We start from the raw sequence: 16,042 nt of genomic DNA, 5'->3' as shown, positions 1-16,042 counted from the left end.
AATCTAAATTGGTTGATTATGATTGGAATATTTTCATTTTTCCTTGTACATATATGGAAACACTGGTCGCTATAGTAACCATTGTTTTGTTTTGATTGTGGCGTTTTGTCATTATTCTCATAATGCTGTTGTTTCTTGTCTAAAATATAGTATTTCTCCAAATATTTCAATGAAAGGCAATGATATCACTAAGTTTCTTGTGTCATTTAGTGGGCAAGTAGAATTTGTCTCGTTTCCCGCGGGAGTATTCGATGAACAAGTGTACATACAGTACGAAATAATATGGGGTCCAGACTGGGAGTCAGTGTCTGGTCTCGCCACTGGATCGAGTCAAATGTCGCGATCTGGTATAGATCCAGAAAAAGTAGTCTTTAATATGCCATTGGAAATAGTTTTTGGCAGCACAAACGTATTTGGTTGTTAGTAAATTCACATTTTGACTCTCAAATAAATTGTTTATTTTGATTAGTTATGATATGATGTAATGGCAATAAATGGCACCCCCATGGGTGACACAGTGTATTCTATGATGTCTATGGTACTATTATATTAGCTGTATAAATAAAATAGATTTATTTCGAATTGCTTGTGTATCGTGACGAGTTTATCAAAAACCGTGACGGTTTTCAGGTAGGACCAGGTGAAGGTCGGCCTCAAACGGTTTAACCAACAACAACCAGCAATGGGGTAGATAATACCCTAAAAATCCCTTTCCTTTTACAAGGACGCTGTTTTTTTATGAGTGAAATAGAATCACTATATAGTATAAATTCGCTGTCGCTGTCTGTCCGTCGCTTTGCTTAAATCTTTAAATCTACACAACGGATTTTGAAGCGGTTTTTTTAATAGATAGAGTAATTCGAGAGGATTGTTTATATGTATAATACATGCATAATATTGTAGAGAAACACTGATAAATTTAGAGATAATATAATGTCGTAAATAAATACATTTTTTTTGCCCGCCTGCGCTGACGGAATACGCTGACGGAGCACCAGTGAAGGGTGATAGATGAGAATGAAAACAGGCCAGTTAGCCCGTCATGATGAATTCATCAGGAATTAACCATGATAGTTTCCAGGGGGAACCGCGAGGAGGTCGACCTGGTTGGGTATATTGCTAGCAATGGGATTCTCAGTCTCTATTACTTACAATCCCTTTCCCCTCTAGGTATCTAATATTATGTTCTGGCGTTTAAAATAAGTATGAACAGTTATATTTCCTTTTAGGGCCCCAACTGCTCATAACAGTGAGAGCACAGAACAGACTAAGCGGTGACTCTTTGCTTGGTTACGCTTTAATACTGATGCCGCCGACGTGTGGAACCAGGGTACTGACGGCCCCACTAGTCCGTCCTCAAGCGGCGACAGTGTTCGGAGAATGGCTGGCGTGGCTCACTGGTCGGCGTCCCGAGCTGGCGGACCCTAAAATGCTGGCCAGTGGAAAGGAGAATTATCGTAAGATTATTTTCAGCCAGTTATCTAGTTTTTTTTTTATGGGACATGGAACGATAAACGAGTTGATGGTTCACCTGAAAAATAGTAACTATCTTTTTTTTTAATGGATGAGGATGGAATGGCGGGATACTGATGAGAGATTATAGATGAGGATGAAAACAGGTCACGCGAAGTCACCTGTTTTCACATAGACATTCGTGTGACCTGTTTTCATACACATCATCGTGGCGAATTGTACAAGAGTTAACCCTTCTTTGCATAATGGTGGAAATTTCCATCATAACATTGAATGCCCAAAAATTATATAATAGAACAATTTCACTTTAAGTTGATCGTGTCTGGATACCTTTTTAATGTCCATTGCAAAAAAAAAAAACCATAGCTGTCAATTTTATTTTTTTAACCATTGTTCCTTTAATTTTGAACACGAATTATATCATATATATATATATATATATATATATATATATATATATATATATATATATATATATATATATAAAAGAATCATGCAACGAATGGTTAATCACGATAGTTTCCAGGGCGAATTTTGTGGAATTCTATTGCTAGCAATACGCCCTGAATTTTATACCCCATTACTAACAATTAACTAACCCGTTTGCCCAGCATGGTGACTTATAGGCATAAACTCTCCAATGAAGCCATGAAGCATAGCCATGTAAGCACTTTCATTTGGCTAAAAAAATACGAGTGGGATGTTACAGAGGTTTTTTTTATGACGAATGGCAAACAAGTTGACAGTTCACCTAAATTGATATATTCTGCAGTTTCCCCCTAGCAGGTGTAGATATATCCTGGTAGGTACTTATTATAAACGCAAATAATTGTGAGGTTAGATGTTATATATAGGATGTTTGTTATTCTTTCACGGAAAACCACTGAACAAATTTTAATATAATTTGGCACACATATAGCTTATATTATAGAAGGGTGGGATATGGCGTGAATTTACTGGGTACAGAGGAATAACACCTGAGTCCTCAGGAATGGCAACGCATGGGGGTATCATGGGCGAAACAGTATACTCTGTTATGTCCATGGTACTGCTCATGTCTATAGGCGACGGTTAGCACTTTCCATCAGGTGGGCCGTCAGCTTGTTTTTCACTCTAAGTTGTATAAAAAAAAAAAACTATATAGAAATATATACTGATTCATGCGGGTGAAGAAACGGGATACCATTAGTGACTTCACGGAAGCACGGCAGTGTTTTCGCCAAGTGAGCACGGCCTTACTATTCTTTTCTCAATGCGAATCACGGCATTTTTAACTTCTTCCCCTATAACATCATTGTAAATAACAAAAATTTTTTATTAATAAAATAGTTTAATTTTAAGTGCGTTGTTTAGATTACTTAGAAATTGAAATAGTAGATTTTCTATTAGATGATTATTTTATAATTATGGTGGCATACAACTGTTAAGTCATTATAATTATTATAGATATAAAGATGTCTAATACTGATACGGTCACTATAAATATTAATATGTAATTAATTAGACAATATTTTTATAACAAAGTTGTTAAATTGGTGATTCTATAGACATTAACTAAACTAACGGACTTCCATGACATCGCACAACTTTTTGTAGTGGAAGCACTGAATTCGAGACTTGGCACTTTTTTACATTTTATGTTTTCGATGATATTATATATCCTAGTATTGATGATCGAAGAGTACTTGTAAAATCTATGACTGCTTGTTTCAGTATTGCGTACGGAGTCGTATGACTCAGTGACGGTGAGTTTGTCAATGGTGTCCAAAGATCTACGTAAACTTGGCTACGACAATCAGCCGCCAGCTGTTAGAAACATATCTGATACGTAATTGTATATTCATGTAAATAAATATTGAAACCTTAACACAGATGTATTTATTTGTATACGATGGCGAACAGGTGTGGATAGTGAGATTTTATATTGTCATATTATATGCTAAAAAAAAATATTTTTTTTTGCATAAGTACAGTTCTTCAAGTAGTCCACTGCTAAACATAGCTTCACCCATAAAGGGGATTTGCCAATGTTTGCCACGCTTGGCGGGCAGGTTGGCAATCGCAGGTTGGCTTTTGTTGATGTTTTAAAAGGGACGCAGCTGTCTATTCCTCGACCATTATGTTCTTTTAGTCGCCTCTTACGACACTTACGGTACTATACTATTCCGGGACCTACACGGCTGGATAAGTACAACAATCCTTATTAATATTATGAACTAGCTGTCCCGGCGAACTTGGTATGGCCTTACAGTCTTAAAATATTTTTTTCACGATCGGTCAAATACCCTGACTGGGGGGAAAGGGATTGTTAGTGATGGAGACCGAGAATCCCATTGTTAGCAATACACCCAACCAGGTCGACCTCCTCGCGGTTCCCCCTGGAAACTATCATGGTAAATTCCTGATGAATTCATCATGATGGGCTAACTGGCCTGTTTTCATTCTCATCTGTCACCCTTCACTGGTGCTCCGCCAGCGTATCCCGTTAGCGCAGGCAGGTTTAGCATTCCATTTTTACCCATAAAAAAAACTGAATTTATTCTGGCTTATTATATTTATAATAAGTTTACTATTGTAATCTTTTGGAGGAAACAATAAAGAGTATCTATCTATCTATCTATTCACTGGCACCTCCCATGTGAATACCAATAGTACAGGAGGAATTTTGCATTTTCATCCCATTTTACTAATATAATAAAATTGTAACTAAACGATGTCTATACGTGAGAGATATTTAAAAAAAAAATATGGGTGGTTCAATAGGATTAATCGATGCCAAAATAATAATTTTTACAAAATATGTCTGTGTCTATCTGTATGTTTGTTACAGCATTACGCAAAAACTACTGTACTATATTGGATGCGAATTCCCAGTTGTGTTCTTAAAAAGTCTAACTACAAATTTGATGTATATTTTATTTTGATACGCCATCTAGAAGATCACTTCTTTTATTTATTTTGGTTTATTTAAGTAGTTTTAGTACTTCTGAAATTCACGATTACGAAACAGCAAGCAAAGAGCTTGTTAAGAATAAACTTGAAAATAATAATCTACATCGATTAAAAATTAAGGAAATAAATAAGGAAAATGCACAAATTCAATGATGTTGCAATTTTGCTCGTCGAAAGTTGTAGCGTATAAACCACTTTGCACATTCTGATACCTAAACATCGACTAATAGCCTAAATTTTAGGTGAAGAGAATACGCTGTACAATACCATACAATACTGTACTCTATCAGAGGGAGACTTTGTACAAGAGTCGTTTGTTTGGGCACCTCTGTCCTATTCGTGGTTCTACCTTAAAACAGTTGAGTTTGCATGGCTGTGTTTCGGATTGAAGGGTGGGATATGGCAGTGAATTTACAAGGTACAGAGGAATAACACCTGAGTCCTCAGGAATGGCAATACATGGGGGGTATCATGGGCGAAACAGTATACTCTGTTACGTCCATGATGCTGCTCATGTCTGTAGGTGACGATTACCACTTTCCATCAGGTGGGCTCTCGACTTGTTTGCCATTCTATGTTACATAAGAAAAATCTTTTGGGAAAAAAGATAAATAGAAACCTATATTGCAGATTTGAAGCTATCGCAATTCGTATACAACAATAAAGATTTGTTTTAAACAAATGTTCAAATATCGTTTTGTCATCACGTTAGTCATGCTACAAATGGTTACATTCAGCTTGTTTTTGTGAACATTTGGCAAACTTATTGGCTAAGTACGTGCTTCTCGGTACGCAACTATATACCATAGAGCAAAATAAATGAATGTAACCAACTACGTAGGTAGGACACAAAAACTGAATTGTAAAACTGTTTTTTTACGGATAGAATAGAGTGCCTATGGTAATGGTGTGTAATGGTGGGGCACCTGTATAGGATGAAGATGAAGTCAGATTAGTTGACCATTGTGGTGAATTCGCTTGGAAATAACCACGACATTTTATATTGTGTTGAGGTTATAGTACATAGCTAGTAAGCAGCCTAATCTCGGATTACTGGGGGAAAGGGATTGTTAACAATGGTGTTTGACAGCCCCATTGCTAGCAATGTGTTATCAGGTCTATCTCCACGTGGCTCCTCCTGAAAACCATCGTGTATAATTCTTGTTAAATTCGTCACGATATAACTGACCTGCTTCATCCTCACCTATCATCCTTCACTGGTGCCCCGCCAGTGTATACCGATAGCGCGGTTGGGGTTACCAATGGTAACCATTAAAAAAATCTTGGGTTACTATTCCTTTTTCGACTACTAAGTACTGCCTATTTATAAAAATCCTTTAATTCAACACTTTGCTCTAAAGTTTTAGACATATTTACTATTTTTTATTATAACAGGGGGCAAACGAGTACGCACCTCACCTGATCGTAAGTGACTACCGCTGCCCCTGAGCACCCGCAACACCGGAGGAATTGTAGGTATGCTGCTAACCCTTTAAACAGGAGTATGCTCTTTTATTGACAGTTACCATATCGTAACATACTACGCATTTATCTATCGTAAAACAATATCCTGCTTTCTTCAGCGATCGGTTAAAAATCACTATGGTAGAGCCGGAACATCCATACTTACTTATTTTATTATTATTTTGTGTAAAATGCTCCAGGTAAGTAAAGTTGGTTCTTGGATGAGCCTTAATTAGTTGTTATGGTGGTGTCCAACCAAAACTATTTAATGTCGCACTACGGGCCACGGTTCTTTCCCCATAAGTAGAGGCCATTAACCTGCTCATACGTTTTTAGATGGATTTTAGCAAGTGAGATTTTATTGGTCACCTTTTTTTGGTTTCGAGTTTTTAGTCTCAAATAAATTTATGTCTCCAGAAAGTATTTTATAAAATTATTTTTCACTATATTTCTGGGACATCGCCTTTAGTTGAAAGGACGTTTGAAAGATCTAAAGAAGTTATATAGGGATCGCTGAATATGACCCGTTATATAATTCTGTCAGAAAACAAGTATAAATGCGCGATGATAATGAAATGGTAACCCCGCCTGCGCTAACAGTATATGCTTGCGGGACACCATTGAGTGATGATAGGTGCGAATGAAAAGGCAGGTCAGTTGGCCCATCGTGATGAATACACATAAAATTTAGCATGATGGCTTCCAGGGGGCATCACGTGGCGTTGACCTGATATACCCATATTGCTAGCAATGGGCTTGATAGGGGGGAAAGGGATTGTTAGTAATGGAGAATCCCATTGCTAGCAATATACCCAACCAGGTCGACCTCCTCGCAGTTCTCCCTGGAAAATATCATGGTTAATTCCTGATGAATTCATCATGATGGGCTAATTGGCCTGTTTTCATTCTCATCTATCACCCTTCACCGGTGCACCGCCAGCGTATCCCGTTAGCGCAGGCGGGGTTACCATACCATTTTCACCCATAAAAAAAAATGGGATCGATAGTCTGTATTACTAACAATTCCTTCCTCTCCCTCCTCCTAGAGTTAAGATTAAAAAAATAAGAAAAATAATGTTATTTATGGTTTTAGTACTTAAACAAGAGAGTGCAAAATGTGACGCAGGAAAGGTGGCATAATTAGACAAAACTAGTATTGTTTATGATTCACCACAGTCTGTCGCTGTTAAATCAATTAGACAACCATGCAGTTGTGAAATGAATAGGGTTTAACGTCCCATTGGATTGGATTGGCATATAAATTGCCTGCCGTCTTTGAGAATAATTCGCAGCTTTGGCTGTCATGTCGCATATGTCATGAATTATATTGTCATTTTAGCACAATGCGTATAAGCAAATATTTTGCACATACATAAGCAGGTTCAAGAGTTTTTTAATTTGACGCAGAAGAGACAACTGGAGTCAATCGATGATTTACATATGTATAACTAAATTTAGGCAAAAGTAACCTTACAGTGTTGATATATGCTATAAGCTTTTCAATAAATAAGGTCGACTTTTTGTCAGCTAATTGTTAAATTAGCTAATTCCTTTTTTTATTAGTGTTCTATATACTTACTTACGTATAAAATGTATTTTGACGTATTATTTAATAAATAAAATGAGTGTTTACGTATTAAAAAGATGCAGAAGTTATAAAATAAATATAGAAGTTATAAAGGGTTAACTCATAACTATTTATCATGTAAAATTGTATGAAAAAGTTGGCCCGATTTTCTCGAATTATTTCTATTGAGACACTCTTATCTAAGGCTATAAAGTACTGAAGGATACTTTGAATCTACTATTTAATAAATTTAAAACTTTATTTATTAAGTAAAGCTTAACTAATTGATCACTTGTATGACAATAATGCATGGTGTTAGTCGATCACACACGGGATTTTAAATGAGCATATTATTTTAGACATAGTACATTTAAATTAATACACATATTGTTAACAAAGGTTTAAAAAAATAACTGTTGAGTTTCTTGAGGATTTTTTGACAGCAGGTAACAATCCAGAAAGAAAATCATAAAAGATTTGAAAGAGCTTGTAAACTACATATAAGATTAAAGATTTAAAAAAAAAAAATTGGTATATTGTATAGTTTATTATTTTGTTGTGGCAACACATTTAGATACCTAATTATACGGCCAGTCACACATGTTAGCTCGCACGAACCCTATTTTCCAATTTATTATAAGGAAAATCGTCCATTACGGATTTCCTATGACCTTGTGACGAATGATGTTTGTGGTTCAATTTGCTTAAAGTAATTTAAATCGTTACGTTTTCATGAAAAGTTTTTTTTTATTCAATGAAAATGGCAACCCTGCCTGCGTTATTGAATTAATGCAAGCGGGGTATCAGCAAGGGATGATAAGTGAGGATGATATCAGGGCAGTTTACATTTCGTGATAAATTTATCAGGAGTCAACCATGAGGAATCGTGAGGAGGTCGACTTATCAGGGTATATTTACCATTGGTGTAACCTCTTAAATAAAATACATATGTATGTATTTCCGAACCGATACGACCTTCAAGAAAAGATCATATTTCTTTTTAAAACTCCGGCAGCACACCTGCAATGCCATTGGTGTTGTGGGTGATCATGGGCGGCGGTAGTCACTTACCATCAGGTGATCCGCATGCTCGTTTGCTTCTTGCGTAATAAAAAATATACTTTTTGACATATCTCTGCAATGGTTTAGTCGCATCTTTGTGTGGGTACCAGATAATTCTAGAATGAGCACGGCCACCCCTCTCACCCCTTAAATACGCCTATGATCTTTACTAATATTGAGAAAGTGAGTTTCTCACCTATGCATAGTAGGTATCCTCAGATTAAAAAGATTGCTTTCAGCAATAAGACCGTCTTACTGTACTTATACAATTGTATCGTTGTGTTTGTAAAATTGCCTTGCATATTTCCTATTTTGTATAATGCAAATAAAGTATATTCATTCATAAAAAATGATAGTACTTAAAATAATTAAATGAAGTCGAATTAAAATAATTGTTACTTTTAATATATTCGTCGCGTAACGTCGCTTAGTGGATGCAGCACCTATTTCGTTTACCGACGTTTATTCCAATATAACGCCAGGGTTTCCCCTGACCCTCGTAATACATCGTAAATGGTGCACACAACAATACTAATATTATTTTTTTTCTATTATGAACAAAACAATTCAAACAAATATTTATTTAGGCTGTCTTCACTCTACCATCTAACCACTACTGTATATAATTTTTTTTTATTTATTTCTCTTCTCAGATGATAGGACATACAAGCAATTAAAAAATAGGTAATAGAATCATCATCATCGTATCAGTCAACTGTCCATTGCTGAACATAAGCCTCCCCCCCGGGGGAGGGGGGAGGAGGAGCCAAATTTGTAAATAATTAAAATCAAATTATTATTTCCCGTGGGTGTCGTAACTAAAAGCCTAACTGCGGTTGCCAACCCGCCTGCCAAGCGTGCCAAGTACTGGCAAACCTCCCTTTATGGGGAAGGCTTGTGTTCAACAGTGGACAGTTAACGGCTGAAATAATAAAAAATAATAATAAATAATAAAACACCATATACCTACCTACTGAACGCTGCAAGATTGTGGAATGGCCTTTCCCGTGATGTGTTTCCTTTATCGTATAACCTTGGACTCTTGAAGCGTAGCGTGAAAAAGCACTTAACGAGCCGGCATAGTGCGGCCAACCGTTGAGGGTAGAATTTCCTTTTAATGATTGTTTGCATTCATACATAAGTGATACTGATGCTTAAGACTAATTATTATTGTTAATATTTTTGAGGGAAGAGTAACTACAGTGAAAGAAAATGTGATTTGACTTGTACTTTAAACGAAGCCAAGGATTGACCACTCCGTATAGACTAACGATTAACTAACTATACCACAAGAAGACTTTATACATATGTAGTCTGCTAGGATACCTCTGTCCCAATCATATATCTGCCGTGAAGCAGTTGTGTTTGCATGGCTATTTCAATTCTTTCTTCTTTTCATTTAAGAGCTCCCTCTTGTCGGTGCAACTTCATGCATCTTCTTCCAGCCAGTTCTATTCCAGGCCATATCCTTGACCTCTCTATACGACATGACACCTAGTGTTTCTTTTATCTGTCTCATGTAGTTACTCCTTGGTCTTCCTCTTCCTCTTTTGCCCTCTATTTTTCCTTTTACTATTTCGATTATAAGGGTGAAATTATTATCACCATATTAGCCATTAACTGTCTACTGCTGGACATAGGCCTCTTCTTATTGGAGGGCTTTGCCAGTAGTTGCTAAGCTTGGTAGGCGAAATGGCAACCATAATTAAGCTTTGGTGATGATGGCAATGATTTTACAATCTACAGAAGCATAACACCTTAGTCCTTAGGCATAGCAACGAACGTAGGGTATTATGGGCGACACAGTATTTTCTTTTATGCCCGTGGTACTGTCTAGTGCCGTGTGGTCCTACTAAGTACTAGCAAAACCCCCCCAAAGGGGAGGATTATGTTCAGCAGTGGACAGTTAAAGGCTAACATGATAACTGTTCATGTCTATAGGCGACGCTTATAACTTGGGATATCAGCTTGTTTGCAAGCTAAGTTGCATAAAAGAACAAATAGGCTACGTGCACTTTGTAAGGTATGTGTTTAAGGTACACTACCATGAGTCAAAATTACCGCAGCCGGAGGTGTGTGGTCTCTGACACACCTGTTTTTGTCATGACATATACTCGTATGTCATGACGTCACAGTGGTATGATGACGTTTATTGTTGTTGGCATAATATAGGTAGTGTGCTAATGAACTTTTCATACCTACCTACATAATATTAATATATTACATACCATAATTACTTAGATATAATGTCTAATAATAAATGCAATGTAAAGGGCTTTGTCAGAAGTGTCATCAGTAGTATTTAGAGATTTAAAAGAAGACTTCTCATTTTTTTTATACAACTTAGAATGGCAAACAAGCTGACAGCCCACCTGATGGAAAGTGGTAACCGTCCCTATAGACATGAGCGGTACCATGGACATAACAGAGTATACTGTCACGCTCATGATACCCCTCCATGCGTTGCTATTCCTGAGGATCCAGGTGTTATTTTTCCGTACCCAGTAAATTCACGCCATATCCCACCCTTCAAACCGAAACACAGCCATGCAAACACAACTGCTTTACGGTTGAAACACGAATGGGACAGAGGTACCCAAGCAATCGACTTTTGTACAAAGTGTCCCTCTGGTACTAAAAATCAATGTAACAACTTTATCTAACATACTCATATACTGTCTGTTATTTTACTAATATAACAAAGTTGTAACTAGACTATATCTGTAAATAGAAGATATTTAAGAAAAATCTATATTAGTCGTCTTATAATATCTTTATTAACTGTAATTATTTTCGATTCTTCGCTATACAAACTTCGGACAGAAATTTATTTATTTTTATTTTCTAGAAACCGAAAAGTAGAAAAACAAGCTATAGGCAGCAGATAGTTAGATGGACTTACAAAGTTGTACATTAAAGAATCGTTATTACCTTTTTGGTACAGGCCCCTAACAAAATTATTCGATTCGGTTGTCATATTTTATTTAGCCTTTATTTTATTTTTAATATTGTGGTTAACGTCATTGTTCACATTTTGCCGAATCATTATCATTATTTCAGCCTTCCCTACAAGGCCAGTTTTGCAAGTAACTCCATGCTTGGCATGCGGGTTGGTAGCCGGATTCCTCAACCATTAAGTTTCTTTAGTCGCTCTTTTCGACACCCACACGGAAGGGGTGGCTTATTCTATGCTGGGACCACACGGCCAATTTCGCCAAATATATACGTATATATCCAAATTCCACGTGATAGTATGTTTACCATAATGTCAGAACAGAACGTTTGATGAAACCTGTATTTGTTTATGGTATTCGCCACTCGTTTATTTAAAATTATTTTCCTGGCCATATATAAAAAAAAAAATTTATTTAAGTAAATTTAAATATAAGCATTTTCCAATTTTTATGAATCTATTGTCCAGTTTGGAATGCAATTTCAGCTGAGAAGAATAGACAAGGAATTTTAGCTAATGTTATATTATTTTCGTAGATATAGATCTTTTTGGAACTCCCTCCTGAACAAGCCACTCACTGAAATCAAGGTGTCCGTCAAAAACAATTGTACCGGAAGTTTTATAGAAGAAAAAACCTTAGTTAGGTACAAATATTTTTTACAAACGCTTGCCATATAAGAGCGGTGTTTTTCTTCAACCTTCTTGAATACGTGACCCCTTTATCTGTAAAAAAATTCTGACGATGCCTCAGTGTCAAAGATGACGTATCTATTTAAATCTGTCCTATGGAAATTATACGACATGACGATTTTTTTAAGAGCATAGTAGAAGGAAAAATAGAGGGAAAAGAGGAAGAGGAAGACCGAGGAATAACTACATGGGACAGATAAAAGAAACACTAGGTGTCATATCGACAAGAGGAAACTCTTAAATGAAAAGAGAGATGGAAATTATGCTCACCGAGCACGTTGTAGCTGCTCTACATTGCATTTTCATCCCATAAAAACATAAAAATTAGAATACAAATAGGCAATAATTCCAATTTGGAGATATTTTATTGAACATAGGCCATAGGCCATAGCCTATACTACTAAGAATGGCAAACAAGCTGACGGAAAGTGGTAGTGGCTGGCCCACCTGATGGAAAGTGGTAACCGTCGCCTATAGACATGAGCAGTACCATGGACTTAACAGAGTATACTGTTTCGCTCATGATACCCCCCATGCGTTGCCATTCCTGAGGACTCAGATGTTATTCCTCTGTACTCTGTAAATTTACGCCATATCCCACTCTTCAAACCGAAACACAGCCATGCAAACACAACTACTTTACGGTTGAAACACGAATGGGACAGAGGTACCCAAGCATTCGATTTTTGTACAAAATCTCCCTCTGGTAAAACGTTTTAAGAATATAAAGCAGTTATTTTTACAATAAGATTTCATGACTAAACTAAATTAATTAAGATTTTTGTAAGCTGTAGGATGTGTATGGGTAAGTGTGTGTCATGCGAGGGTGTATATTTGTGTGCGTGTGCTTGTGCGTGTGCGTGTGCGTGTGCGTGTGCGTGTGCGTGTGCGCGTGCGTGTGCGCGTGCGCGTGCGTGTGCGTGTGCGCGTGCGCGCGCGGATGCGCATGTGTGTGTGTGTGAGCATGATGTAGAGTAAGGTAGGCACACTGTAATAGTGTACACACTATTACAATATATCTGCGATAACATTAATAAGACTACAGTCTGTTTTACATTATCACAGAAACAATCTAAATCAAATTTGTAACAAATTAAAACGTTCAATCAATTCAACGACTTTTTATTTCTATTACTATCTACATCAGCAGTTTGTCTTTTTGTCGGATTGTTTGTTTATTACATTTTTATTAAATTCCATTGAAACTATAGGTACAATATTACCCTGTAAGTAGAGAATCCAGTAAACCTGTCCCTAGTAGCGTTCATAAGTGGCGATCACACGCACGCCGTGTCACACATAATCACGCAAATAGTTTTAAATCATCAATAATGATTGTTCTTGGTAATGAATATGTTATTCTCGCTAATGTATAACTATACATAAACGTTGTTTTAAAATTTCTCCACTTATTCATATTGAATAAAGATGTCAGTATCTTTATTTATTTCCTTCTTTGGATTCTATTCATTTGATCCTAACTCTTCCCAATAACTACTTAGTTCTTTGACATTAATAGAACAATTGATTTTTCTTAATTTAAAACAATAACGCTGTGGCTATTCCAATGAGCGGTGGAAAAAGAAATTTGCATTGATTATGCAAAATACCAACATAAAAATAGATAATGTAGCGCGTATAATTAATTACAAGTACACAATGGGGGTAACACTGATTACTTACGCTTCTAAATATGCGTAGATACCAGAAACAATAGAAAGAAATAGTCCAGGTTGTGAGCTAAATAGATTAGTATAATAAATTTTAAAAGTAAAGTTATTGTTATGGTTTTAACTAAAAGTTAAAAGAAAAGGTAGGATATTATTTTACACTTACCACGAGGATGGTAAACAAGCATACTGTAGCTTACGTAAATGGTTACTGTAGCTTATGAACGTCTGCAACACTAGTGGTGTCACGTGTGCGTTGTCTATCCTGATGAAATCTTAATATGCCCTTTTTTTTTAAACTTCATACTGTAGTCTCTAGGGAAAAACCTCGGGACAGAGCTCATTTCACAGCTTGAGTGTTCGCAGGAAAAGCAATATATATAAAATAAATTTTAGACATTTTATGGTTACTATATTAATTTATTTTATTCGATGGCCATGTAATGTAACAATGTGGCATTTTATTTATAAAAACCACGAAGCTGGTTAAGCTATCCATGGCGTCTAATATCCGAACACACTAACGTAATTATATACGTAAAGACAACACTCCTCTTTTTTAAGCAGTAGGATAAAAATAAACATGAGTCTACAGAATAATCCTTAACCCAAATTATGTGTTTATCGTGTTAACACTTTTTTTTTTCCTAATTGCACTTCACTTTTATTATAGACGTATGTACATATAATAAAAAAAAATTGTTCAAATAGACTTGTTTGCATTTACTTTTAAAATCGTATTTTTTTTTCAATGCTAATGATGTACCGGATGTAGGTTGTTTCAGAGGCTTCTTCCATGTATTAACAATGGTGTAATAAATTACTATATGGGCTCTTTCCATCTACAATACCAACTAGATATTCAGTAAAATCGGCAAAACATTTACGAGCGAATAATGCCTCAGTATGAATGACTTCCTTATTTGAATAGTTGCGCTAGGTATGTTGGTGCATATTTAATTACACAGAGCGTAATCTAAACCGCTAGCATCCTTAAAGTATTCTACCAGCAAAACAGAACATTTTTACCATAAAAAACAATAAAAAATTTTGAATGTAACACCGCGCACTCATGTGTTAAATTAGTAAGGGAGGTTCAAATTTCATTGTCGTTTTTGAATTTTTGATTCATGAAATTTCTATTCTATAATATATTCTATATCATGATTCGTTAGGTAAGGTATAAACGAATCTATAGAATCGCTTTTATTTATTTAATTAGATGTTTATGTGCTGGTAAGTAAAGTAAGGTAATGCCTAATTACAACGTGATTGTGTATTAGCGATTAAATAAGAACAATGTAAAATGAAATACGAACTACCTATATTTTAATCTGTTGCCCCTTGCCGTCGTCCGGTAAGTCACGTAGAGGGCTTCGACACTCTCGACGACAGATGGTAACACCATCCCATAGTAGCATTTATTCAGTTTTAACAGTTGCGGTTTTGCTGACGTAAACAGGTACTCGACGTATGTTCGATTAATAATCATAAAAATCCTATGTAAAAATTATCAAGCTATTATAAAAATATAAAAAAAATATTTTTTCTCAAATTAACTAATTGAGAATTGAGAATAATTTAGAAAATTTACCGAACTCGCCACCTCGTTTATGCATGCTGAGTAGTGATTTATCGCTACGCGGAGGTAGTCTATTTAATATATTAATACTAAAAATATATACATATATAAATATGTATATATTCACTTTATTGTACGTATGCATATCTTTGTATGTATTTAAAAAAAGAACAGAGTTTCGTGTCTCAGGGAAACTGTTTATAATTACTCTTCTCCATTCAAAGGTTGCCTGGATCTCTCTTAACGATAAGGCCGCCCATTGTTATCTATCGATATCTATCTATATTTGTTTCGATTTTAATGATTAATATTAGTACACCGCGCGTTATTGTGAATTAATCAATGTTTGATATAATTAAACCATTAATATATAGTCATTAAAATAATTTGACACGTGAAGAGTACTTACTGTTCTTTATGTGAAGGTCGGATAATAATCGCTTCGTGTCTTGAAGATTCTAGTATCATTAAGATTTCCTCGTAGCCTCAAAAGATAAGCGTGACTTCAATGCTGATCTAAAATAAATAATTTTCTGTCACACGATCCATATTGAGACCGAATGTCACAAGTACACAAATTTATAAGAAAATATATTGTTTTGCTCCTATCACCTTTTACCGGAGCCATT

At 35.8% G+C, this 16,042-nt stretch overlaps 1 protein-coding gene across 2 annotated transcripts; it reads left to right on the top strand.

The window, feature by feature from the left end:
* Positions 1 to 83: 83 nt before the first annotated feature.
* Positions 84 to 3,340, top strand: LOC113514177 (B9 domain-containing protein 1). Of its 2 annotated transcripts, none has more exons than XM_052903459.1 (3): positions 84 to 347; positions 1,230 to 1,457; positions 3,187 to 3,340. In XM_052903459.1, exons 1-3 carry the CDS (start codon positions 170 to 172, stop codon positions 3,303 to 3,305), a joined length of 525 nt encoding a protein of 174 aa, XP_052759419.1. In that variant the 5' UTR covers positions 84 to 169; the 3' UTR covers positions 3,306 to 3,340. The 2 variants fall into 2 exon arrangements, with proteins under 2 accessions (XP_052759419.1, XP_052759418.1); XM_052903458.1 differs by having other exon boundaries at positions 84 to 419.
* The last annotated feature ends 12,702 nt before the right edge of the window (positions 3,341 to 16,042 follow it).

Source organism: Galleria mellonella, unplaced genomic scaffold, assembly GCF_026898425.1.
Source record: "Galleria mellonella isolate WM207_F2 unplaced genomic scaffold, CSIRO_AGI_GalMel_v1 utg139, whole genome shotgun sequence".
Lineage (NCBI taxonomy): Eukaryota > Metazoa > Arthropoda > Insecta > Lepidoptera > Pyralidae > Galleria > Galleria mellonella.
Note: the sequence above shows the minus strand (reverse complement) of the source record. Positions and strands in the feature narration are given on the sequence as shown.